Source organism: Sodiomyces alkalinus, assembly GCF_003711515.1.
Source record: "Sodiomyces alkalinus F11 unplaced genomic scaffold SODALscaffold_8, whole genome shotgun sequence".
NCBI classification, from domain to species: Eukaryota; Fungi; Ascomycota; class Sordariomycetes; order Glomerellales; family Plectosphaerellaceae; genus Sodiomyces; species Sodiomyces alkalinus.
The window spans coordinates 939,970-964,361 of record NW_021167086.1 but is presented as its reverse complement, the minus strand read 5'-3'; the positions used below and the strand labels follow the sequence as shown (position 1 = coordinate 964,361).

The 24,392-nt window shown below is 54.0% G+C and overlaps 7 protein-coding genes across 7 annotated transcripts; 4 read left to right on the top strand and 3 right to left on the bottom strand.

Moving 5' to 3' along the window:
- Positions 1–380: 380 nt before the first annotated feature.
- SODALDRAFT_352167 (hypothetical protein) lies at positions 381–2,541 on the bottom strand. Its single transcript, XM_028613579.1, has 4 exons — positions 1,805–2,541; positions 1,600–1,733; positions 1,339–1,457; positions 381–1,212 (listed from the first exon to the last, which is right to left on the bottom strand). Exons 1-4 carry the CDS (start codon positions 2,096–2,098, stop codon positions 605–607), a joined length of 1,155 nt encoding a protein of 384 aa, XP_028464761.1. The 5' UTR covers positions 2,099–2,541; the 3' UTR covers positions 381–604.
- A 1,308-nt stretch (positions 2,542–3,849) lies between these two features.
- On the bottom strand, positions 3,850–4,839 carry SODALDRAFT_325510 (hypothetical protein; the record flags this gene model as incomplete). Its single annotated transcript, XM_028609991.1, has 1 exon — positions 3,850–4,839. One exon carries the CDS (start codon positions 4,837–4,839, stop codon positions 3,850–3,852), a length of 990 nt encoding a protein of 329 aa, XP_028464760.1.
- A 1,225-nt stretch (positions 4,840–6,064) lies between these two features.
- Positions 6,065–6,871, top strand: SODALDRAFT_211647 (hypothetical protein). The gene has a single exon (XM_028607279.1). The coding sequence runs from the start codon at positions 6,303–6,305 to the stop codon at positions 6,831–6,833; it is 531 nt and encodes a 176-aa protein (XP_028464759.1). The 5' UTR covers positions 6,065–6,302; the 3' UTR covers positions 6,834–6,871.
- A 4,388-nt stretch (positions 6,872–11,259) lies between these two features.
- SODALDRAFT_335169 (hypothetical protein) lies at positions 11,260–14,740 on the top strand. Its single transcript, XM_028612386.1, has 5 exons — positions 11,260–11,585; positions 11,653–12,399; positions 12,459–13,186; positions 13,243–13,796; positions 13,856–14,740. The coding sequence occupies exons 1-5, from the start codon at positions 11,403–11,405 to the stop codon at positions 14,413–14,415; spliced, it is 2,772 nt and encodes a 923-aa protein (XP_028464758.1). The 5' UTR covers positions 11,260–11,402; the 3' UTR covers positions 14,416–14,740.
- SODALDRAFT_335168 (hypothetical protein) lies at positions 14,471–17,171 on the bottom strand. Its single transcript, XM_028612385.1, has 2 exons — positions 16,528–17,171; positions 14,471–16,463 (listed from the first exon to the last, which is right to left on the bottom strand). Exons 1-2 carry the CDS (start codon positions 16,712–16,714, stop codon positions 14,740–14,742), a joined length of 1,911 nt encoding a protein of 636 aa, XP_028464757.1. The 5' UTR covers positions 16,715–17,171; the 3' UTR covers positions 14,471–14,739.
- Positions 17,172–17,588: 417 nt separating this feature from the next.
- Positions 17,589–20,966, top strand: SODALDRAFT_401887 (hypothetical protein; the record flags this gene model as incomplete). The annotated part of the gene is made up of 7 exons (XM_028615334.1): positions 17,589–17,729; positions 17,828–17,976; positions 18,045–19,086; positions 19,165–19,281; positions 19,342–19,900; positions 20,036–20,244; positions 20,307–20,966. The coding sequence occupies 7 exons, from the start codon at positions 17,589–17,591 to the stop codon at positions 20,550–20,552; spliced, it is 2,463 nt and encodes an 820-aa protein (XP_028464756.1). The 3' UTR covers positions 20,553–20,966.
- Positions 20,967–22,217: 1,251 nt separating this feature from the next.
- On the top strand, positions 22,218–22,778 carry SODALDRAFT_280794 (hypothetical protein; the record flags this gene model as incomplete). Its single annotated transcript, XM_028608257.1, has 1 exon — positions 22,218–22,778. The coding sequence occupies one exon, from the start codon at positions 22,218–22,220 to the stop codon at positions 22,776–22,778; it is 561 nt and encodes a 186-aa protein (XP_028464755.1).
- Between the last annotated feature and the right edge of the window lie 1,614 nt (positions 22,779–24,392).

The following is a 24,392-nucleotide window of genomic DNA, read 5'->3' as shown; positions in this document are numbered from 1 at the left end:
TATTATTATTTTGTTTCTTTTTAGTTTATTAGGGAAATTCATTCATGTTTTCTGTTGGAGGATTTTGGTTTGGTTTCTTTGTTCACTGGGTGGTTTTCTTCTTTTCTTCCCCTTGGCCCTGGTTTAGTTCTCTGTTCTTGGGACATCACCCACCAAGTTGCATGGCCCTTCCACCTTTACGTATGCTCTTGATATTAACACCAAACGTACATGTCCTTTCGGCCCTCGGCCCCTTTGTTTCCCTTTTCTTTGTCTTCTCCATTCTGTTTACTCTCGGGGGTGTTGCTTCGAGTAGGGCACACAAGTAGGTGACACCCAGGGTTGACGGGTTGATATTTATTCTGTCGAGGCATAATAGAGCGACGGGGGGGGAAGGGGGGGGGAGATCTCAATTTGACACTTGTCGTAATGCGATATACCATTTGTCATGACGGAGTTCAGAATCACTAAATTATGAGGTAGTTGTGACCCCTGTGTGCTCGCTCCCTTCTCAAGAGCTACCTTGACATGCACAATACTTATATATGCCCCTGGCACCGCACGAGGAGGTTGGCGGAAGCGACTAGAGAAGGAAACTGCTGAAGCCCAGCGGAACCAGTCCTTTTCAGTCGCTCTCATCGCCATCCAAGGCCTCGTCCTCGTCCTCGTCCTCGCCCACCTGGTCATGCCGGTCATCATCTTCAAGAGCATCCTGCGTCTCGTCCCCTTCCGTCTCGGCAGCTTCGTCGTCGACCTCATCCACATCCTCATCCTCCTCCTCTTCACCCCCCTCTTCACCCCCCTCTTCATCGTCATCGTCAACGTCATCGTCATCGTCATCGTCATCCTCTTCCTGCTCGTCCACCGCGGCAGTCTCGTCCTCAGGCTCCGTCTCGGCGTCATCGGCAGACCCACCACCCATGGCGACAGCCGCGGCACCGGCTGTAACAAGCGCTGCAGCAGCAGCCACAGTTACAGTTACAGGGACGGTCCTGGCTTTTTTGGCGCGTGGTGGCTGGTCGCCTCCTGCCTTTGCTGCTGCTGCTGCTGCTGCCGTGGCGGCGGCTGGTGGCGCGGTGGTGAAGGTGTCGTCGGCGCCGCTTGGGGCGGATAGAGCGGATACATCGGCCATGTGGGAGTCGTCGCCGGCATTGCCGGGTGCGGTGGAGGACGTCCCTGCCTTTTTGCGCTGGCGGTAATCGACCCGCTTGGCGCTTTTCATTTGTGTGTATTCTATAAGGCGTGTGAGTTGTGGGTATGAGGTGGTAGAGGGACAGTTGGGGGGAAGAATTGCCATCCGGAAATGATATGACATAGTGCCGGCGGGAAAGGAGAAAAGAGAAAAGAGGAGCGACATACTAGCAAACTCGGCCTCCAGGGGTTCACGGAGGAAGGAGAATTCAGTGTCATCGAGGGCCTTGAAGACGTGAGACGCATCAATGGTCTTTTTGCCGGCGTTCACAGTGTGGTCATTCGCGCTGTCGGCATCAAGTCAGGAGGGGGTACTGCTCTACTCGTCACAAGTTCGTAGACCATGTACGATGCGCACGCCAGAGACGACTAAATGCCAGCGACATGATCAAGGGAGGAGAAGGGGAAACAGGGAGATTAAAGACGTACTGACTAGCCAGGTAGTTAACAAAAATGGTGGCGCTCCTGGTGAGGGCCAGCACTGCGCTGCCTTGAATCTGTGTATTTGGAGCCAGAACCCCTTTGGCCAGACGCGTGATTATGGACCTGGGGAGATTCAGATCCTAGGGAGAGGAAACACATTAGATAAAAGTCGGCCCAGAACGATATCTGCTTGGAGAGAGACGAGACATACCTCGATTGTGATGGTGTCCTTATCACTCTTCTCTTTCGGTTTTCTTTCCTCTGACCCTTTCTCCTTCTCCTTGTCTTTGGACTTTTCCTTCTTCTCGTCTTGACGCTCGGGTCCGTCAACGTGAGGTGCAGGGGTAGTAGACTCCGAGGCGGCTGGTTGGGATGCGGCTGTCGTTGTTGCCTGCTCCGGGGCAGAGCCGGCCCCTGAAGAGTCGGGCCTGTCCTCATCCATGACTACGAAGCGGGCGACGGAAACGTCGCTTTTGCGAGATTGGTCGCTTTCCCTTGGGGGCATGGCGTTGAATGAGACGAGGGACTGCCTGCCTGGAGATGTAGGTTGAGAGGTGTACGAGGGCGGAGGGGGCGCAAGTTGACCGGAATATGGGTTGGGGCTTAGTTACGACGACGACTCGGTCCGATTCTCCATATGTCTTTTCGTGTGGGCATATGAGATGGGCGGTATGAGACCACAGGGGATGAGTTGTCAGCCAATCCCGGGAGTTATGAGGTGTGAGCTTTGAGGTATCTCCGACAAGATCTGGACCGGACCGTATGAACCGTCAGGGACGCGAGCTGAGATGAGGGCTGCTTCTCATGAACTGAACTGAACGATGCAATTCAGTGAAAGCCGGGCAGATGGTGTTTATAATGCGAGAGAGATTTAACCAATTAAAGGCTGTCGATCGTTAAGCTGAATCAATGGTGTTGTGTTGAGCAAGTCTAAGTCTTTTCTTGTCGGACCTGTGGTGAGAAGCGCGTCGTCGTGACTTTACGTTTTAAATGCATCTACACCGTGCTCCGTACCGTATCTAAGTTGTCCAATTGGCCCCACTTCGACGTATACTTAGGTAGCTCTGAGAGAAATCACTGTACATCCAGTGGGGCTACACGGTACCTCTCGCTCTCTCTCTCTTTAGACCCCCCTTGGTGTCAGTGTACATCGCCGTCTGGACAAGAAGCGTCCTGAATCCCAATGCTGGATAATATTCTACTCCGACTCATCATTCTTAGGGCGCTTACGGTGTTTAAGGTAGGATAAACAGGTACAAGAAATATTACCGTATCCAGACGAACCCATAACTCCAGGTACGTACTTCAAGGGTTGTCCTCCAACATGTTCATCATGCGAAAACACCGTCAAATATCACGCGACAATGGACAGCTGGTTGAGATGGGACTGGTCAATTATTGGCAAAGAACAGCTGCACGGCCAGCACGTATCTGCTGCTAGTCGTGTAGAGCCTAGCTAACTTCGTACGAAGAAAAGAAAAGAAAAAAGAAGAAGAAAGTCGCGCGTTTCTCTCCAAGAGACAAACAACAAGTTGTGCGTTAAGACAAACAAGAATGCGACCACATCGTGGGGGCCGAGTCATAATCTTTATGGCATGAAAATTGGGGGGGGTATCTCGGACGTGAAATGAAAAAGAAAGAAAAGGCTCAGGGCATCGACTCTCCCAAGCAAAGTTCCTCGTCTCCATGTCTCGAAAAATCATGGTTTCGTAGGATGTAAAGACGGTGCGGTGCGGTTGTTTCGTCATATATAAACCACTCGTGTCCGCGGATAGCATCGATGCACAAGAATTCCTGCGTACCTTACCTATGCTCTTCGACCACTCCGATAAGGGAAGTCACGTAACCTCGGGCGTATGGAAACCAAGGTACCCTGTTGGTGACCCTCTGTTTCATCCGAGGATCTCAAGTAGCTAATGCTAGGTAGGCCTGACGTGCTCCCAAGGTGCCTACAACTTGCGCTGTGCGGGCTTCTCTGGCCCAACTTGTATCTGTAAGATGGGCGTGAAATTTGGAGTCGAAGTAATAAAAAAAAATCAACGTAGACAGACACGTCATATTTGTTGGTATCTGTGCCGTCGACAACTCTGGGGCCGCTAATGGGGCTCGTGAGCCTCAATGCAGCGGCATTCACCCAAGTCAGGACGGTTACCAACGCAATCTGACTCGCTAGTATATTCCAGCAGTACAGCGCGGAGGGAAGCCGTCCGTTATAATAAGGGCAGTTCGTCGAGTCGATCCCCGTTACTCGAACTCTCAACCGATAGCACGTCCAATCTCGCACTCCCGGACCCGAGGCCGCGGCGACAGACCGCCCACCAGGGCCTGGTCATCCAAAGACAACCTGCCCAGAGCCGAGGAGGAAGAATGGACACGGTCGCGACGGTGCTGCGCCGGCAGACCGGAAGAAGACGAAGAGGGGAAAGGCGGCGAAGAAGGCTGGAAGGAGTGGTGCGCCGGGCGGACAAACTGGTCCTGGGACGACCGCGGCGAGAGCTCGGCATCGGTGAAGTCGCGGCTCGCGGCGCCCTGGCTGTGGGCGTACCCGTATCCGTACCACTGCTGGCTGCGCACGCTGGCCCCGCCGACGCTGAAGCTGCTCCGCACGCTGCGCGATCGGCCGGGGCCGGGGCCGGGACCGGGGCCGCGACGAGAGGCGGCGACGCCCGCGCTGCTCGGCGGCGGGTATTTGGAGAGGCGGGACGTCTGCCGCCTAGGGCTCGGGATGAAGGCCTCGTCGCCCTGGACCGTCTCGTCCGTGAGGCCTGGGCGGGCGTTGGGGGCGCGGGCGAGGACGGGCGTCGGCGGGACGTCGATGCTTTTCTTGCCGCCGGTGGTGTCGGCGCTGCTCAGGACGAAGGATCGGGGGGAATGTTGTTCGCCGGAGGGGCGTGGTGCCTGGTAGACGACGACGTTGGCTGGCCTTTTCACGGAAGTTCTCGGGGTGAGGTCCTCGATTGCGACGATGGACTTTTCGAGCGTGTCGGGATCATCTTTTCTTTTCCACGATTCGATCTCCTCGTCGTTGATGGGCGTGATGCCCCGCTGGGTGAAGAGACGCGAGCCCTTCTTGTAGCGCCAGCAGACGAAGACACTTCCCGCAATGAGTACGATGGCCAGAACCGAAAAGGTCGTGCTCAGAGCGATGGCGAGAGTCTGGTCGTCATCCTTCTCAGGCGAAGCTTGCCCGGCGTCGACGTTGACGGTCATGGTGTCGAGGTCCTCCGGTGCTGCTAGTGTCGTCATCTTCGTCTGGATACCGACGTCGAGCCCTAACTAGGAAAGAATGAAGCGAATCTGCTGTCGACCTGTCGACTCGGGGTGCGTGAACGCGATTTTGCTGCCGGAGGGAGGGGCTTCGTTGTCCTGAGCCACGGCAAACGGGACAAGATAAGGAAGGGTTAACGACGGCCTGCCCGCCTCGCCCTGGTGTTGGAGGACAGTGGCAAAGCCATGTACATGCAATGTAATGTAATGTAGTTGGTGGCCGAAACGAAAGGAACAAAGAGGACCTTTTAAGCAGAGTAGAGGCGAGACCCGGGTGGTGATTCGCTCGCTCTACGTCGTAAACTTTCTGGGAACCGGTAGTAGAGCTGTCGCTGTAGCAATGTCTAGTCAGCACGAGAATCCATCCCAGGTGATTCACACACAACATAATTGTGTTAAAAAAAGGAAAAAAAGAAAGAAATTAAGTTATGGTTGCTCTGTCGGAGGGCAAAGATTGAAGATTGACATGGCGGGCCGTGAGCTGTCGGACCAAGTGGTGCGTCCCGCCCCAGCAGCTACAGGTATACCAGGCCATGCCGTTGCCTCTCTACCCAAAGCTTCCCATACAAAATTTCCCTGACAATTGCCATCGTTGCCCAGGCGGGAAGATGAAGCAGAAACCAAGGGGGTTCACTAGGTAGGATAGGACTAACTGTACTGTGCTGTACTGTGTATAGAATGAAAAGCTGCTTGGTAGAGGCAGCAAGGAGAGAATGAATCTCCCGACTCCAAGTTTGACGATGGGGAGTCGGTCGGCCAGGGGGTTGGAGACAGACCTCGGAGGCGAAGAAGGGAGGGCCGAAGGAATAAGAGGTGGTTTAAAATGGTGGGCGCATGGGGATGTTCTATATACCAGGTACGAAGCAATCTGTTACTACCTTACCTACCTCCCTTGATTATTATCACTTCATCGGCACTTACGGCAGGATCTTAACATAAGGTAGGAAGGAGAGCAGGCCAGAATGGTACCTTAATTAGTGGTCAACTAGGAGAATGCACCAGCACGGACACTCTCAGGGAAGCCCACAGCTCCACCGCCATGGTGCATGGTGAACCTAGAGGCTTCTGCTGCATAGGTGATGCATGATAAGACAGCTTTGCAAGGAACGGAATTTTTGTCAAAAGGTACGGCCGGGGACCGATGGAACAACACTAGCTTGACGTACCATGCTGCTGCGCAAGTGGTTACAACGTACATGTCCGTATGCCCTTCGGTTCGGAATAGGTGGTGGTAGGGTAAGCTAAGCTCTCGTGGTTGGGTGGACATGGCTGAAAGAGAGTGGGAGAGTGGGAGAGTGGGAGAGTGGGTGGTTGAGTGGATGGATAGGTGGGTGGGCAACTCACTGGGATTCAAAGAATTCAAGACAGGTTTTCGAGAAGTGGATCTTCAGAATTTGTACCGAGTTGTTCTGTCTTACCCCTGACCTACTGACCGATTGGCGATGACATCCCCGCAGCGTGGAGAGGCCAGCAACCCCGCCTGTTTGACCTGTTTGACCTGTTTGACGTTGCTGCTTCGGGGACGAATCGACATCGGACAACTGGGGACGAAAGTACGAACTGTTCAACGGGAAGAGAAGCTGCGCAATGGACGGCCAAGAAAGCCAAACGCCTTTTTCCAACAGACTCTCTCTCTCTCTCTCTCTCTCTCTCTTTTTTTTTCTTTTCTTTTTCTTTTCTTTCTTTGCTTTCTTTTCTTCTTTCTTTCTCCGGCCGCTATCCGGCATGCTTCCTTCACGCCTCCCTTCTTTCTCTCGGGACCGCCGCTGCGGCTTGATTTTTTTTACGCCAACAAGACGACGATGCAGGTAGCGCTAGTCAGGTACCACTCCAGATCGACCACCGCCGGAATGGAGTCTCTGCTCTTTTGCTGGTGCCATGTGTCCCTGGGAATCCAGCCTTCTGCTGCATGGTCAGCGCTGACCGTCAGGTACAAGTACGTTGTACAGACAAGCGAGCGATTGCACGAATGAGAGACGGGCTTCGATCTTCAAGTAGAGGGATGAACAGGGCGTACTTTTCGTGCCCCCATATCCGTACATATGATAATTACCTACCAATGCGAAGTAGTCCATACCATTGGTACTCCATACTTCGTAGGTAAGGGTATATGTAGCGGATAATAAGCAAGGGAGCGCAAGTGTGTAGGTGGGTGAGAACGGAAGGCCATTGGAACTTGAGTACATATGGTGAGGAGGTGGGAGGTGGGAGGTGGTCCAATTCTTGGCCAACACCCTTCTTTATTACCAAGCAAGTACAACTGTACCTTACCTCTCCTCTCCTCTTCATTCTTATCTTTTCTTTTTAGCCGTGAACTGAGGGGTTGAGTCGAATCCAGAAGGGGTCGTGAACTAGCCCAATTCGGTCATCGCATCTCGTCGCTGGCAATCGCGTGGAACTTCGTAATAAGCCACCCATCATGGAATAGCAGCGATAAAGGCATTTCCCAAGCATCAGAATTACGGTCTTGAGAGAGCATGTGTGCCTGTGCGTTGATCGACAGGAACATGGCGCCGGCCTGCGTACATCCGTGCTCACCAGCTAGAGACTGGACGATCTTCGGTGACACGGCAGCGTTTCTTTGCGGATGTGAACGTGAGCTAATTAATACCTAACCTACCTCAAATGGCACCATAGCATGTAGGTGTGTAGGGGTGGATACCCAATGTATGTACGAACGAAGTGTAATCGATCATCTCCTCGGTTTTGTCTCACAACGGGCGATCGCAGCAGAAGTCGGACATCAAGGCTAATTGCGTCGTACTTCGACTTCGGACTTCGGACTTCGGACACCCAAACGGGATGCCGATGCCACGCTTGTGGTCTTGGCCCCCTGTCCTGATTTGGCTGGTCTGGAGCGGCCCGTGGGAGAATATGAAAAAGCGGGTTTGTTTCAAAAGAGGCTGGGGCGGAGAGGCGGTGAACGACGAGGTGAATGGGAGAAAAGCAACGAACGAGGAACAATTCGCCTCGTCGCTTACCTTATGGAGGCGTTTGGCCAGCCCGTAATTAATACAGTACGAAATACCGATTTTCTATGATGTTTGCCCAGGTCACACACGGTGTTCGCTTCGTACCTGACAAGACTCGTGACACACACATTCGCTACAACAGGATTACCTTAGGTATTAATTACTTCGTACTTCGTACCTACTACGTAGCGTGGGACTCATTTCGGATAACCAAAAACACGGATGGCCCATGTAACTCTGAAGGGATTTATTCCGATCTCGGGTCATTCTAGAAAGCGACAGATTCTAAGATTCTAATAAAACGTTCTCGTGCGTGCCGTGCCGTGCCATTCATCGCGACACTTGACTGACTGTGGTCGAAGCCTTTGGAGTGTGTCTACTTCACACAAAGTATTCTACAGGTATCCGTAAGAAGGACTGAGTACGACAGGAGTGGGGTGGGTACAACGTAGATAATGCTACCACTGGACTACCTTATTGATCGAAGAGCGGGATTGCTTTCTCCGTGTGCACAGATACGACACCTGAACAGCCTTGAGCTCGGTCTTGGCAGATCAATCTTGCTCGTATAGGTAAGATAGGTGTCAAGTTATACGTTGTACGCACTACACTCTCAGATCGCAGTTTGATCGAAATAGATATTAGAATCGCCAAATGTTCACCTCACCGTCCACACACCGGAGCGGGCCGTTCCCCGTTTCTGGAAATGCGCTCGGGAACGGTCGTAATAAGCAAGGACGTTTTTGCTTTCAATGGGTGGATTTGTTGATAGTGTGATCTATTCGGAATACTGTATACAACGTAACCACGCACCCAAGAACCAAGATAAATAACCCCACCTTTTTCTCGAACATTGAACTTGATTTTTAACATCCAATGTACGGATACCATCCCTCACCAATGTGACCCAAGACTCTCTTTGCTCGCGACGGGAAAGGCTTATCCGGGTAGGCTGTCTGCAATCGTACAGGCCTTCAGCCTGTCTCGTGCTTAACAAGGAATTGCTTCTTCTATCATGACTGTCTTATTTGGTTTGTACGGGGTAGATATCTTGACTTGTTTTCTACCCCACCTGTCACAAACCTCCGCCGTTTTGTTTCTTTTCTTGGTAAAAGCAAGCCAACGAAGGAGACTTTACGGACGATAAGCGAAAGGCGAGCCCGGGACCTGCCACTACGTAGTAATTAATTATAATTCTCCCCGCAACACCATTATGGGTCTCTGGGGTAATTTATGCCTTCGTTGCTTCTGAGCTTCGTGACAGAGTACCTTATAAGATATATATTACATATGCCGGACACGACCCACCCGATATTATCAACCAAACTTGGGTGGGCCGCCATGTCATGTCTCCTGAAGCTGGGCAGTTGGGTCAAAAGACCACGAACAAAACACGAAAGCGTCTTGTACATTGGCCGTCGTTCCCCTTGGCCTATCCTGATGACGCCGCTACCCGTAGCAAGACCCGTCCATACACCGTACTCCCAGATATCCCGAGACGTCTCTGAAGCACTCTGGTCCCCGGCCCCACCTCACGCAGGTACCTACGCAACCGTGTGTACATAGACCTGGGGCGGTAGCCCGTTCACTGCAGGTGCTCTCTCTCCAGGCCTTTCAAGTTGTGTCGCAAATCTTAAATGTACGGGTACCACGTGAAGTACGGACAGGATTTGAAAGTGCAGGTCCTGTACGGGCTACTCATAGGCAGGGAGGATTCTCCCCCACGCTCTCACGCTACTTCGAACCAAGGACAGGATATGTGTGACCTCCAGAGTAATAAAGTGCCGTCCGGCATTCTAACCATAATGCCAAGGTTATATCACTCGCTATTACAGATAATCTCTGGTCGGCTGCAATCTTGCCGATTAATTACGCCGAGATGTCCCGGCTACATGCCGAACATATTCGAATGTAGATAGGTAGCTACGAAGTCTGATATGTTCCATAAACCTTCTCCACGTAATTAATCCTAGGTATGGTGCACGAGGCTAATCCCCATCGTCGGCTATTATTCGTACATACGAAGTACGTTGTAGAGCTCTTAATTACCTCGTAGCCGCTTTGGGTCTCGCTACCCCTCTTGTCAGAAGATCTAACCTCGCGAAGGCAACCGAACTCCATAGCTATTGTCAGATGCCCACAGCCACCTTATATCGAGGTGTGACAACCCATATTGTGTTAGACGTGTGGGGTCCCTCGATCCTATATACAGTGAGTGAGCAAAAGTTTCGGGATAACCTAAAGTAGAATACTTCGAAGCTTTTGGGGAACACTTTTCTATTAGTGGCAAAACCATATCATATCATAAAAGTAACGAATCACTGGATCTTTGAAATATACCGAAATTATTGCTCACCCACTGTATCCACACTTATTTACCCTAGGTAGTTTTTTCCTAATAGTTAGACATCCCCGTGAAGTACCACGAACTTCACGTAGATAAATACACACACAATTTTCCGTACTTTATTGTCTTCTGACAGCTATCAAGGTCGACGTGCTCTACTAGTCTTGAGTGCGCTCGAACCCTGGTCCTGCTTGAATCTGAATGTGGTGTTGTATATACATACCTTAGCCAGGTTATCCGTTTGAAGGTACATAAATAAGCAGGTGATAATGAACGCCTTAGCCGCATCCAAACGGTCTGGTGACCGTTTAGTGGCGCCCCAACGGCATTCTTGGGTTGGGTAACCAGGTCGAATACATGCGAGTGTGTGTGTGGTCCTCACCACCACCCCCATCAACTTCTCCCACTTCCCGCCAGCATGCGAGACTCAGCGCCACCACTACCAGAGCTTTAGAGATGCGTAAAGCCGTCGGAGCATGGAGCTTCCGTGATTGGCGTGCCTGGACCTTTGCGTCTTGTGGGCGGAATGAGGCAACTGAACCACGAGTTGCTCTTGGGGGAGAGTACGACGAAGTACAAGGCGAGAGTTGACATGGTGATGGTCGATCAGCATGGCGATTTATATATCTCTCGCCTATCAGAATCCTTGCACCATGGTTTGGGGTGAGAAACTCGTTTTCTCCAGGAAAGCCCAGGCATTGAAGTCTGCCAAAGCTTCTCAGAGACTGGAATCCCCCCACAGGTCTATCCGGCCATTTTGCTACTGTTTGCTGCTTACTCTCTCATCTTTACCATGGCCATATTGACGAAATCGAGGCGTGAACTAGAAGGAAAAGAATTCCCACGTATCGTAGTAATTACGCATAAGGTGCTTTCTGTTTGGGTACGATGTTCAATGAGCAATTGTGAAACGAACAGAGACGTGTGTACTTATACTACTTTCGCCATGCAAAGTGAAATGTGGCTTGTAACAGGCCCGTGAGGCGGTGCAATAACGGCCGACGCGTCGGACGCCACACGATCGCGTGACGCCATTCCGTGCAACAAATTGACTTCGTTCCACCATCCGTACCCTTAACTGGTCCCGAGAACCTCTATCAACATCGTACCTACACATGGCATATTGTTGCTGGACATTCTACCTTCGTATACCACCTTTTTGATAATCCTTACCTCTGGGTATTTATCAATGAATACAAACCAGTCCCCGCACACCGGACCCAATGTCTACTTGTAGGCCCGCTGCTTCGCCGGACGCGTCACATCCACCATCGAGGATCCTCACACCAAGTTCCGATAACTCTTTGAACCAGAGCCATGCCAAATCCCTCGATGGCTTCGACGCGAAGGGGAGACAGGGCTCCAGTGCGCTGGAACATCTTCTGAAGCCCTCAATTGTTGTCAGGGTTGGTCATTGGCCAAGCTTTTGTTCTTCGATTTCTCTTGTTCCCCCATGACTGACGACATCCCAAGCCGCACCCTCCCGACGTCCTGGCGAAACCTTGCACTCTGCAACCAATTTTGCTGCTTAAGCGACGGCACCTCCCACTCTCCCTCCTCGATCTGTCTTCCCCTCACGGAAATCTGCATTCGAGCCGCTTCTATGAATCTCACATCAAGATACTCGACCTCGAAGATCGCATGGCTGTGGAGCCGAGCGTTTTGATCGCGCGGAACGAAGCAACGAGGGTTATATACGCTATTGAGAGGAGCGATGCTAAGCTATATACGGTTTGTAAACTGGGATCGTGGGTCGACGTGTTGGAATTGTCCAGCGCGGCGACTGTGTCGAACAGGCAACTCTTACGACCCGGGCGCCCCGCTCTCGCAGACATGCCCACCGCGCCCTTGACCACTCCACATCTCCACAAAGAACAAAAACAGAAACGGCTGGCTATTGAGGCCCTACAATCTGTCGTGCGAAAACGCGGCCGGTCGCAGTCGGTCTCGGCTTTGGAAATTGCCAGAGCAGAGAAGCGGTCCATGTGCGACAACGGCCGGCCCTCACCCCCTACCTCGTCGAATCTCGATACACCCGAGGATTCCGACATGCCTAGGAATCATACTGGACCACAGGACATCGATACGCTCGAGCATCAACCACCTGATGCCACAGTCCCAGGAGACTCGGCGACCTCGGAACTTCGTGTTCCAACCACCCCCGATGATGTACTCGACAGGCTCAGGGCGCAATACATGGACGCCCTGTACGCATCCAAGGTATGCGGAAGAGACTCGTGTCTTTGCGATATGGTTGATGCTGATCTACGCCGACACAGGGATCCCTGGCGTACTTTGCGAAAGGGCCACTATCTCGAGCGAGGGCAGCATTCCATCTTGATTGCGACATGGCATTTAACATGAGCGACTTGATCGATTTTCTTAAAAGCCTTATTATGACTACGGTACAGGTCGATAAGAAGTACAGAGAGACCATCCCGGACATCATCGCCACAATGAAAACGCTTATCGAAACGTCAGACGAAGAAAATAAACCCAAGAAGAGAAGGCCGAAGAAGATGAGGATTGGAAAGGACGGGCTATATCCCTCTGAGGAGAGCCATGTCCGTGAGTGGTGGACGGCGAACAAACTCGAAGCCTCAGAAGAAGACGGCAATATTCCGGGGGCTTTGGTCAAGTCGCATGTGGACCTTCTGCGCACCCGAGAAACGCAGCTCCAAATGATACTAATTATGGAGATCCTGGCTCTGGAGCCATTGAGGGCTCAAGAGAACGACGTAGAGAGCCAATTGCCGGGGCTATCAGCCGCTCCCGACTCCGACAGCAGAGCGCCTGCCGCCCAGACCTCCAGGAAACGAAACAAACATAACTTCCCCGTCCTTGTAGACGTACATGCCGATCGATTGTGCATCTGGCAGTCGACAGCATCTGACGAGCTGAGACTGCTCGAGGATTCACAGGTCATAACACAAGCACCGGGGCAGCCGGCTCAAAAGGCGTCCGCAGATCCCCTGAAGGACTTTTGCACAGACATTATTCTGCCATTGTAAGTTGATCTTCCCAAGGCCTCCCGTGTACAAGCCAGAGCTAACTCGCACAAAGCTTTGCCGCCCGTTTGCCTGAGCTTTGTGACTCCATCAGCCGCAAGCTGGGGGGACCCGTCATAATACCACCAGAGAAGCCGGAAAAGCCCAGGCAGCCTACTCGCTCCTCCGAGGCGAGACCGAAACCTGGCACCGCCGCCAAGCGACCTACTCTCTCATCATCGGCCTCGAAAACGATTGAAAGAGCCCTGCATAAGGAACAGTCCAGGCGAAGCGTTTCTCGCGGCCCGAGCAGCACCATTGCATTGATGCGGTCGGCCACCTCCGCCGTCATCCCTGGCCTCAAGCGAGAAGCCAGTGAACAAAATGCGTTGGGGGGCCTGAGCCGAAACCCCGAGCGAAACATGTCTCATGACAGAACGAGGTCGCTTTCTAGGAGCAGCAGCTTGACGGCACTGGATAACCCCAGAGCGCAGAAGAAGGCCATGGTTGAAGCTGAGTTGAAGAACGCTATTGACGCCATCAGGAAACCAAACCGGGTGTTGGTCGGCAAGGCGATCGTGGAGGAGGCGGCTGAACGCAGGACGTCTGGAGGCTTGTCGCACATCAAGAGTACGTTCAGGCCCAGGTTGATTTTGACGCCTCTCGATGGTGCTAACAGGTGCCCGCAGAATCCAAAAAGCCGACTCGGCATCCTCTTTTCCAGACGGTCCAGGTCAAGGCCACACCAACAAACAATCGCTTTCGAGACGCGCTTGCCACAGAGGCCCGTGGTTCCGACATGCACATGCCGAAGTTGGGCTTGCCGCCGTCAAGCGCGTCGATGATCCCCTCTACCGCTCCAAGACGAGGCACGAGGGATGCGTTGGAAGCTGCGCCATCGTCTGCTATAATGGCCACGCCATCCAAGCCTTCCGCTTCGTCTCGGGTAGATGTCTCTGAAGTCGCCTGTGTTCCAGGCTCGTCGCCTCTGATGGAAAGAAAAGCCGCCAGACTGCAGCAATTAGCTTCCCCGACGCACGCTGCAACACAGAAGAACAGCATTGCAATCTCTGCCTCTCCTATGGCCGATGGAGGGATTTTGGAAACGCCGGTGAAAGGACCGAGATTCTTCACTTTGCCGCAAGAAGAAATCTCCTCTACACCTATCAAGAACCTGAACAACCAGACGACGACAAATGGGTCTATATACGAACGATTAGGATGGGATAATGATTATGATGATTTATAATGACAAAAATAGACAACGGTACGGGCGTGCATGGCTACGGCGCAAGTGGGAAGGCATGGGGTTTTCGAAGTATTATATTGCATGGGGCGTACGGGGAGTGTGGGTTTGGGTGGAAATTCTCACGGGCGTGGATTATATGGCCCCCCGCGTAGCCATTCTGTCTGGCGCTCTCTCGGTTTCAAAGCTAGGGACGGGAAGGGGCGTCAAGGATAGCGGGATCCAAGGCACAAACGGTAGGTAGATAGCTCTTGATTAAGCAAAGGGGGGGGGCCTCCATACCTAACTTGACGCGCGTTGAACTTGAATTATCGGACTCCTACCCCCCTAATCCTCCGCTCCATCTTCTTCGGCCTTTAGATCATCCACAACCATAATTGGCAACTCACGAACATCAACATGTTCCTGCGTTCCCAGGTCAACCACCCTGATCGCCTCCATGCCGACGATCCCTGCCCGCAGGGCGACGAACTTGAGGTCCACCACATGACAGGCCCCGGGGGCGAGCGGCCCAACCCGCGTGTCAGGACTCAGACACACGACATCAGCGGCATCGACGAGCGAGTTCCGTTGCATGGCATGCACGACGTTCTCGTCCAACACGGCATCGGCGGTTTTCCGGCGGTCGGCGGCCGTCTTGCCCTTCTCCGCGGCGGAGGGCGGGCGAACGACGCGTACATCGGTACGCCTGCGCTTCGGGAGCGCCAGGAGAGCCAGCTTGCGGCCAGGTGGCGCCGCCGTGGCAGTAGCTGCAGCAGCAGCAGCAGCACCACCACCACCACCACCACCACCACCAGCTGCAGCCTTGCCTACGCCGGCGCGGTTAACGACGTAGATAGTCCATGTGAATGGTTCGCCCGGGAACAGAGGCCCCGGAGGTGCGCAAATGGTCATGGTGAGACCCAGGTCCGGGATGGTGGTCTCGGTGCTTCGGGCGGTGGCGGCTTCAAGGGCCGGGAGGGCGTCCGGGCGGCTCACGGCCGGGGCGATCAGGGACTCGGAACCGCTGATGGAGAGCTGGGAGGGGCGGTGGGCGCGTTGGAGGGGCGGCTGCGTGGCGGAGCCGAAGCCCGGGTTGACGGGGAGGGTGAAGTCGAGGTTGGTGGTCCACGCCAGCGTGAGCTTGGGGGTGCAGATGCCGGAGTCGTCTTCCATGGTGGCTTCGATGGAGACGTCGAGGTTGCGGGTCGGGGATCTGGTCAGCATTTCGGCTTGCGCGGGCGCCAGGCGGTACAAGAGCGTGACGTGGTCATGCGCCGCGCATTTATGGGGTAGGGACAGTCCGGCATGGTAGTTGAGGTCTTGGACAACAGTGTCCTGCGCAGTCAAGGTGACCTTGTCTAAACGGATACGGATGCCGGCGTCCTCGATGTGAGATGTGAAATCGACCTCCAACATTGCGATCAGGGCGGGGCTTGGCGGGATGGTGTTGGGGCGGGAAAAGCGCACCCTCGTGTGGATGGCCGGGAAGATGTTGAGTTTCAGGCTGGGCTGGGCACGTAAGGGCTTCATAAGACCCCGCGTCTGGGTGACGGGAGCCACGCGGGAGACGCGGAGAGCAGAGAGGCGGGGCGTGACGCCGCCCAGCGCAGGGTCTGCGTTGAACGACTCGAGCAGGTTGAGGCCGGCCGGGACTCCGCTACGCATGTACCCGTCGTTCGTGCCTCCAAAGGGGCTGCCCGTCGCATCCGCTGGTTTCAGATTCGCCGAAGCTCGGAAGACGACGGATGGGCTCTGGAGGCGGACCCGCGGTCTGGCAAGAAACACGGACAGTTTCCAGACGGCGTAGATGTGCGGTTGCTGCTGCGGGTGGTCTTCGCCATCTTCGTCGTCGCTGTCCTCGGCGGCATTGACGACGATGAACGGGTCGTCGGTGTCCTCAACGACGCCTTCGAAGATGGTGTCGGATGCAGGCGGGGTGTCTTTCCCAGCCGATTGGCCGTTCACCACTTGGGCTTCGAGGGAAATGTGTAACCGGGTCAGATAGGAGCGCAACGTTGCCTCGTCGAGTAAAGGAGCGCGTAGTATGAGGTGTACGTCGACAGTTTCGTCTACAGAAGCCAGTCAATTGATTGAGCCTAGGGCTTCCCGAGAGCGAGTAACAGTCTAACAGACCAAAGAAGAGTTCTTGGCGTTTCTCTATGGCGTCAAAAAGATTCCCCGTGTCGTCAGCATCTTGAGAGGCTTCCTCTAGGTCTAGGTTGGTCGCTTTTGGGATAATATAGGACAAATGTGAGCTCTCGATGATATCGAACGGACCCCTCCCAAGGGCGTCACTCGATGCACCATCATCAATGGCCATTCTTGATTGAGAGTTATATAATATGTCGACTTATATCATGAACATGTCGTCAAAGGGGAATAGGGAGTCGCCGGAGAATTCGGTCAAGAATAATACGAGGCGACGAATTCGATCAGTGAGTGAGGAAGAAGAAGAAGGGGAAGTCCCATCCACACAACGGCCTATGTAATGGCTTCAGCTTCAATGGGACCGCAGAATCCTGTGTAAAAATGACCCACGCGGGCCTTAAGACGAGAGGGGAGGAGGTTGTAAGATTGCGAGGGGATCGAGTGGTCTTGAGGTTATCGTCGCGGTCGTCGTGGTCGTCGGTGAGGTATTGAAGGGATAAGGTACTTCGGAGAGGTACCCGTCGGTCAAAATGTCGAAGCACATTACCTAAGGTACCTTATGTAACTACCTACCTACCCGGGAGGGGGGGTTTCTAGGTCAGAGCTCGGACAGAGACTTTTGCTCTGACCAGAGCCAGGACAGAGAAATTTCTGTCGACATGATGTTCTAAGACTGTTGACAGATTGACCAGTTATCGGGCTCTGTCCTATACCCCCCCAAACCCGGGTAGGTAGGTACGGCACCTACCCCCCTGACGCGATTACCTCATCTTCTTCGCCACAATAACTTCCAAACTACCTAAACTAGGTAAGGTCTCCAGCCACAATGTCCTTTCAGGTCGCAGTTTTCCCTTCCAATTCCTCTGTCATCGCCTCGCGTGTTGTTTAAAGAAAAAGAAAAGAAAAAAAAAAAAGATTCGCATCTTACACACGCACGACAGCCCTCGTCTTCACCCTCCACATCGAATTTTCTTTCGGATTATCCACTGTATAGGAGTAATCTACAGCTACGCATCTCTCCTGGAGATAGTATTTTCAACGGCACGATGAACGGCGTTGCGAGCCCGTTCCCCCAACCGGGGCCGTGGCAAGAGCATCGCACTCCTGATGGCCGCGTCTATTATTACAACGCAATCACCAAGGTCACGCAATGGACCAAGCCAGAGGATATGATGTCTCCCGCAGAGGTATGCTACATTTTTCTTTCTTTTTTCTTTCTTTTTCCTTGGCTTATTTCTAATCCAAAGTACCAATCTCACTGTGATGGCGGCTAACTTCTGTGCAGCGCGCTCTCGCGAACCAACCGTGGAAGGAATACACTGCCGAGGGTGGTCGGAAGTATTGGTATAACACTGAAACGAAACAGAGCTCGTGGGAGATGCCCGAAGTCTATAAGAATGCCCTGGGAGCAGCCGGCACACCCACGACTCCCGCGTATGTCCTTCCCCCCCTCTTCCGGCCCACACTCTCCTATAAATAACATCATCAGCTAACCGAATCAGGGCCCCGATCCCTTACAATGCAGGTAGTGCGATCCCGGCCTCCGGCCATGATCATCGTGACGGCCGCGATAGGGAACACGTCTCTGATTCGCGCCAGTCAATGTACGGCGGCGACGCCCCCGCCAGGACTTTCGTGCCCGCCAGCAACGACCCCGAGTACGCGACTTTCGAAGAGGCCGAGGCTGCCTTCATCAAGCTTCTCCGTCGAAGCGGTGTCCAGGCAGACTGGACCTGGGAGCAAACCCTCCGGACCATCGCCAGGGATCCCCAGTACAGGGCAATCAAGGACCCGAGGGACAGGAAGGCCGCCTTTGAGAAGTACTGCCACGACGTGATTGTGCAGGACAGGGAGCGCGCCCAGGGAAGACTGAACAAGCTTCGCGCTGACTTCGAGACGATGCTCAAGAGACAGCCTGAGATCAAGCACTATACTCGCTGGAAGACGGCTCGGCGCATGATCGAGGGCGAGACCCTGTTCCGCTCCACCGATGACGAAAACGAACGCCGTCAGTTGTTCGAGGAATACATCATCGGGCTGAAGAAAGCCCACCTCGACCAGAAGGCTGGCTCGCGCAGGTCCGCTATGGACGGACTCATCGAACTACTCCCGAAGCTCAACCTGGAGCCCTACACCCGCTGGTCCGACGCGGAAGGTATCATCACTTCCACTCCCCCATTCCAGCAGGACGAGAAGTATAAGACCCTGAGCCGGTTTGACGTCTTGACTGCCTTCCAAAATCACATCAAGTCGCTCGAGCGTGCCTTCAACGACTCAAAGCAGGAACAGAAGAACAGGAAGTTCCGTAGGGAACGCCAAGCGCGAGACGGATTTTTGAGCCTCCTGAGCGAGCTTAGGAAGCAGGGGAAAATCAATGCTGCCACCAAGTGGAGCCAGTTCTTTCCCCTGGCCGAGGACGACGATCGCTACAAGGCCATGCTGGGCCAGCCAGGCTCCACGCCTCAGGAGCTCTTCTGGGATGTCGTTGAGGAGGAGGAAAAGGCGCTGCGGACGCCAAGGAACGAGGTTCTCGACGCCCTTGATGTAAGTCCAGTATCCCGCTCTTCCGAGCTTTGTTCGGTTTCTCTAAGCTGCATGGTGTATTAACGTTGCATTCGTCAGGATGAGCGGTTTGAAGTCACCCCCAAGACGACGTTTGAGGAATTCTTCGAGGTTGTCAGAAAGAACCGGCGCACTGCTAACATTGACCGCGGCATCCTGTCTATTATTTTCGAACGCGTAAGTACTTGGCCATCATCCCAGATCTAGCCCGCCCTATCGAACTAACACAAGGCCTAGCTCCAAGAGAAGAAATCTAGGCGACCGGAAGAGGATAGGCACTCTGAACGCCAACAACGACGGGCGGCCGACGATCTACGCGCTTATATGAAACGGGTGGAACCTCCCATTGTTGTCGGCGATACTTGGGAGAAGGTCAGGCCACGGCTGGTGGACGCACCTACCTTCCAGGTTGTAGGCTCCGAGGAAGCAAGGATTGCGGCCTTTGATAAATTCGTCCGTCGCCTGCGCGAGAAAGACGAGGAGGCCGAGAGGGATCGTCGTCGGCGCCGAGACCGCGTCTCGAGCGAGCGTGATGCATACCGGGCCCGTGAGAGGGATCATTCGAGAGGGGAGAGGTCTCATCGTCACAGTGGGCGGCCTGGTAGGCGCAGCCGTAGTCCGGAAGTAGATGCCTACGAAGCCGACAGACGGAAGGCCATCGCCGAGCGAGAACGAAACCACCGCAAGTCGACCATGGCCGAGAGTCTCTTGTCCGCCGATCGACGGCCCTCGACCCCGCCCCGCCGCGATCGAGACCATCGTGAGCGAGACCGTGAGAGGGAGCGTGATCGTGATCGTGACCGTGACCGGGAGCGCGACCGGGAGCGGGATCGAGACCGTGACCGTGACCGTGACCGTGGCCGTGACCGTGACCGGGATAGAGAGCGAGAGCGAGAGCGAGAACGCGAACGGGACGTGGTTCGGGATAGAGACTACGACCGGCCCCCCGGCCGATCCCGCCGTGGTGATGACACCTTCTACGATCGCGAGAGGCGCGACAGAGAAGACGAGCGCGAGCAAACCTACCGACGCCGGATGGGGTCTTATGATGAACTTCCATATGGTGATGAGCGTCCAACTGGTTCCCGTCGTCGTAGGGACGATGAAGACGACGGACGTCGGGAGTCGAGGGATTCCAAGGTGAGAAAAAAAAACGCGCTGTACCACATGTGTCCGCATACTCTTGCTAACAAATCTTCCAGCGACTGAAAAAGGAGCCATCGGCTGAACGTGGCCGTACTCCCGCTCGTGATGGGGTCCAGAAGGACGCGTCTCCTGCACCATCGGCAGCTAAGGAGCCTGCTGTCAAGGAAGCCGTCAAAGAACCTGTCAAAGAACCTGCCAAAGAACCTGTCAAAGAACCAGTCAAGGAACCAGTCAAGGAATCCGTCAAGGAGGATCCCGCAATTCACTCTGGTTCTGAGGAGGGCGAGATTGAGGAGGACTAAGCCCTCCTCTGGTTCCCCGACTGCCCAACGTTTTGGCTGCCGTCCCCGCCCTCTTTGCGCCCTTGCTAGTTGATGAGCTATGGGACCGAGAGTCTTTTCGAGTACGTATCGGAAACTACACTACATATCACTGCAGTCATAGTGGGCGAGATGACATGCGGCATACAGATCCCTCGACCACATTCTCGGCGCCCCCTTTTCACCTTCAGTTACAGTAGTACGTCGACTGGAGATCTTGACCCAGGCCTTCACTCACCGACAAGCCGATAGCTAGCTAAAGGCTTCAGCGTTCTATTTTGGTTGTGTCTCAACACATCGAACGTAGCCCTAGTATGTTTCTTCCTTGATTCGGCGTTTTTAATGCACATAATTCTAGTCGGTGAGAATATCAAGAAAAATATTACTACCACATCGGAGCTCAGCAATACATGTAAAACATAAAAAGCTCGGTCCGACAGCGGCCCTTCTGATATATTCATTTCTGTCTCTTCTCGGCTCGCAAAGGCGTCGCCAGGTACGTCGGTCCCGGGCGCGCTCTGCGGCAAACCTCCCTGTTTCTCACTTGGGTGAAAAACTGACGGCAGTCATCCTGCTTGATCCATTGCCCCTCAATCTACGAAACACGGTTTGTCTCTCTCTTTCCCTCATGCCCCCGTTTTTCGCCTCTCCAGTCCCTTGCACCAAATCTCGTCGCATCTGACGCGATGCGATGTTGGAACACAAAAGAGAAAGGCAAACAAAAATCCGGAAAATAAACTGCAGGCCGATGAAAAAAGCGAGTGCTGCCGGTGGGCGGCTAAGCCAGGACCGAGTTGGTTTCCGGCATCGCTCGCCGCATCGCAAGAAGCAAGCTGCGAAGAAGGAAAAAGAAGGAACCAAAAAAGACGTGCAGTGCAAAAATGAAAAAGCCAACATGGCCTCCATCCAGCCCCTTCCTCCAGACAAACCGCAACTTCTCGTAGGACCAGGCAACAGGGGATAGACTGCCGTCGCCGTTGTCAGTCGTCGTCGGCATCATCTTCGTCATCCGTCATGGCACAATCTCCTAAACCCGACCCGTGATCACCATTGCCGGAAGCCCGTTTCTTCGGCTTCATATGCTCCCCTTTTTGAACGCCTAAAACGCCTCTATGCCATGCTTCGTAACCGTGACCCTGACCGTGACCGCGTCGGTTAGGGGTGGAATCCTTAGGGATGCCCTTTTCAACTCGTTGAGGGCTTGTCTACCTCGTCCAAGAAGAACTAGCGGAGGAAGAGTTTTGTCAGCAGGATGCATGCATACCACCGGTGAGAGAGACAGAGAGAGGGGGGGGGGAGTAGGAACTTACGTAGTTGCCGCTCAGCTTCTGTTCGGTGTCGAGCTGAGAGCTGTTCTTGTTGATGCGAGGACGGAAGTTGGTAGGATCGCGGCGGAAGGTGACGTCCAGGTTCTTGAGGAAGCTGTTGCAGCCAGTGAGCAGCGACTCGGGCCTGTTGGCGTGCGCATCGATACCCGGCTGGCCGTCGAAGACGATGACGCGGTCAGCGAGATAGGTAGCCATGATGAAGTCGTGCTCGACGACGAAGGCGGTCTTCTTGGCGTGCATGATGAAGCGCTTGATGACGCGCGACGCGATGATACGCTGCTCGGAGTCCAGGTAGGCCGAGGGCTCGTCGATGAGGTAGATGTCGGCAGGCATGCCGAGGGCGAGCACAATGGCGACGCGCTGCAATTCACCACCGGACAGGTTCTTGACCTCCTGGTCGATGAAGTCGTCCAGCTTGAGGGGTTTGACGACGTCGGTCTGGAACTGGGGCGACAGGAAGGCGGCCTTGATCTTCTTGAAGAAGAGCTGGCGGACGGTGCCCTCGAACTTGGGGGTGATGGTCTGCGGCTTCATGCTGATGCGCATCTCGGGCATCTGGGACTTGGTGTCGGGCTTGAGGGCGCCGGCGAGCAGGCGACAGAAGGTGGTCTTGCCGGTGCCGTTCTCGCCCATCATGACGATGATTTCCGAGTCGGTGAACTCGCCGGCGTCGATGCGCAGACGGAAGTTGCCGAGCATCTTCTCCATCTTGGGGTACTTGAAGGCGCGGGACCTGTCGAGGGCGTATTCTTCGGTTCCTTCGGCGATACGGAAGGTCAACGACTCCTCGCGGAAACGCAGGTTCTCGGTGGGGATGTGGCCGTCGAGGAAGATGTTGATGCCCTCGCGGACCGACTGCGGGAGGGTGACGACGCCGTAGACGGCGGGCCGGCCGTAGAGGACGCAGATGTAGTCAGAAAGGTAATCGAGGACGGACAAGTCGTGCTCAACGACGATGACGTAGCCGTTATCCCGCAACAGGGAGCGGATGATACGGGCGGCGCTCAGACGCTGCTTGACGTCGAGGTAGGACGAAGGCTCGTCGAACATGTAAACGTCGGCCTGGCGGACACAGACGGTGCCGATGGCGAAACGCTGCAGCTCACCACCCGACAGCAGGTTGATCTCACGGTCCATGATGTGGTTGAGCTCCAGAGTGTCGCAGACCTCGGCCTTGTTGTCCATGTTGCTCTGGGCATCGATCAAGGCCTTGACGGTCTTTTGCGGGCCCCGGACGGCCTTGGGAATCTGGTCGACATACTGGGGCTTGACGACAGCCTTGAGATCATCTTCCAGCAGCTTGGTAAAGTAGTCTGGGCGACAAACAAACAAAGTCAGTATCAAAGGCGATGAAAAGAAGAAGAAGAAGAAGAAGAGGGTGATAAGCGAAAAGAAAAACTCACTCTGCAGCTCGGAGCCACGGAAGTACCTGATGACATCCTCCCAGTCAGGAGGATTGTCATACCTTCCGAGGTTTGGCTTGAGCTTGCCGCTAAGAATTTTCAGTGCCGTGCTCTTTCCGATACCGTTTGTTCCTACCAAGCCCAGGACGTTGCCCGGGCGGGGCATGGGCAAACGATGCAGCTTGAAGGAATTGGCGGAATAACGATGGGTGACCTGGGTCTCCAGATTGGTGGGCAGGTTGATGATGGTGATGGCGCCGAAGGGGCATTTCTTGGGGCAGATACCGCAACCGATGCAGAGCGACTCGGACAGGTAGGCGATGCGTGACTCCGGGGAAACCTCGATGCAAAGCTTGCCAGAGCGGACGACGGGGCAAGACTTTTTGCATTCCTGTCGACACTTCTTGGGCTTGCATTTGTCGCTGTTCACGATAGCGACACGGGTGAGTTTGTCGGCCATCTTGTTTTCCTTTTTTTTTCTTCCTTTTTTTTTTTCCGTTCTTTTCCTGAGCTATTGCCTTTCACGATCTACTACGCGGTATGGTTGAAGGTGCGCGAGGTGGCGATCTTGTGCAGTCTGCAGCCTCCGCGGGGTTAAAATGGAATGATGCCGATGGCGGGGTCGATGAGCCGCCTCGAGCGCAGATCTCGACAGCGAAGGAAAAGAGAAAATATATATCGGTAGAAAATGAGATGATGACGAGGAAGGACTCGGTTTCTCTTTTTCCCCCTTCGATGTCGGGTAAATGCAGGAGGGGAAGGGGCAGTTGAGGATGAAGAAGAAAAAAACAGGTTGTTTGGGTTTTAGTCCACACCGAAGAAACAACCAACCCCTCCACGAATGAATCGAACGGCGCAAGCTGGTCATCAAATTTTAGTGGTCTGTGAATCGCCCAAACCCGGCGGGGTAGGGTAGTGGGCAAATTGCCCCGCCTTTCTACGGTACTCTGCAGTCGACCGTTGTCTACCTTATAACGGTGCTCCATATGTTGCCAGTACATCAACACGATCCCTATGAGTTTATGAGTTTATGAGTTGAGATACTTTGAATAATAAAAAATATTTTATTCCAAACGGCAATAGCATGTAAA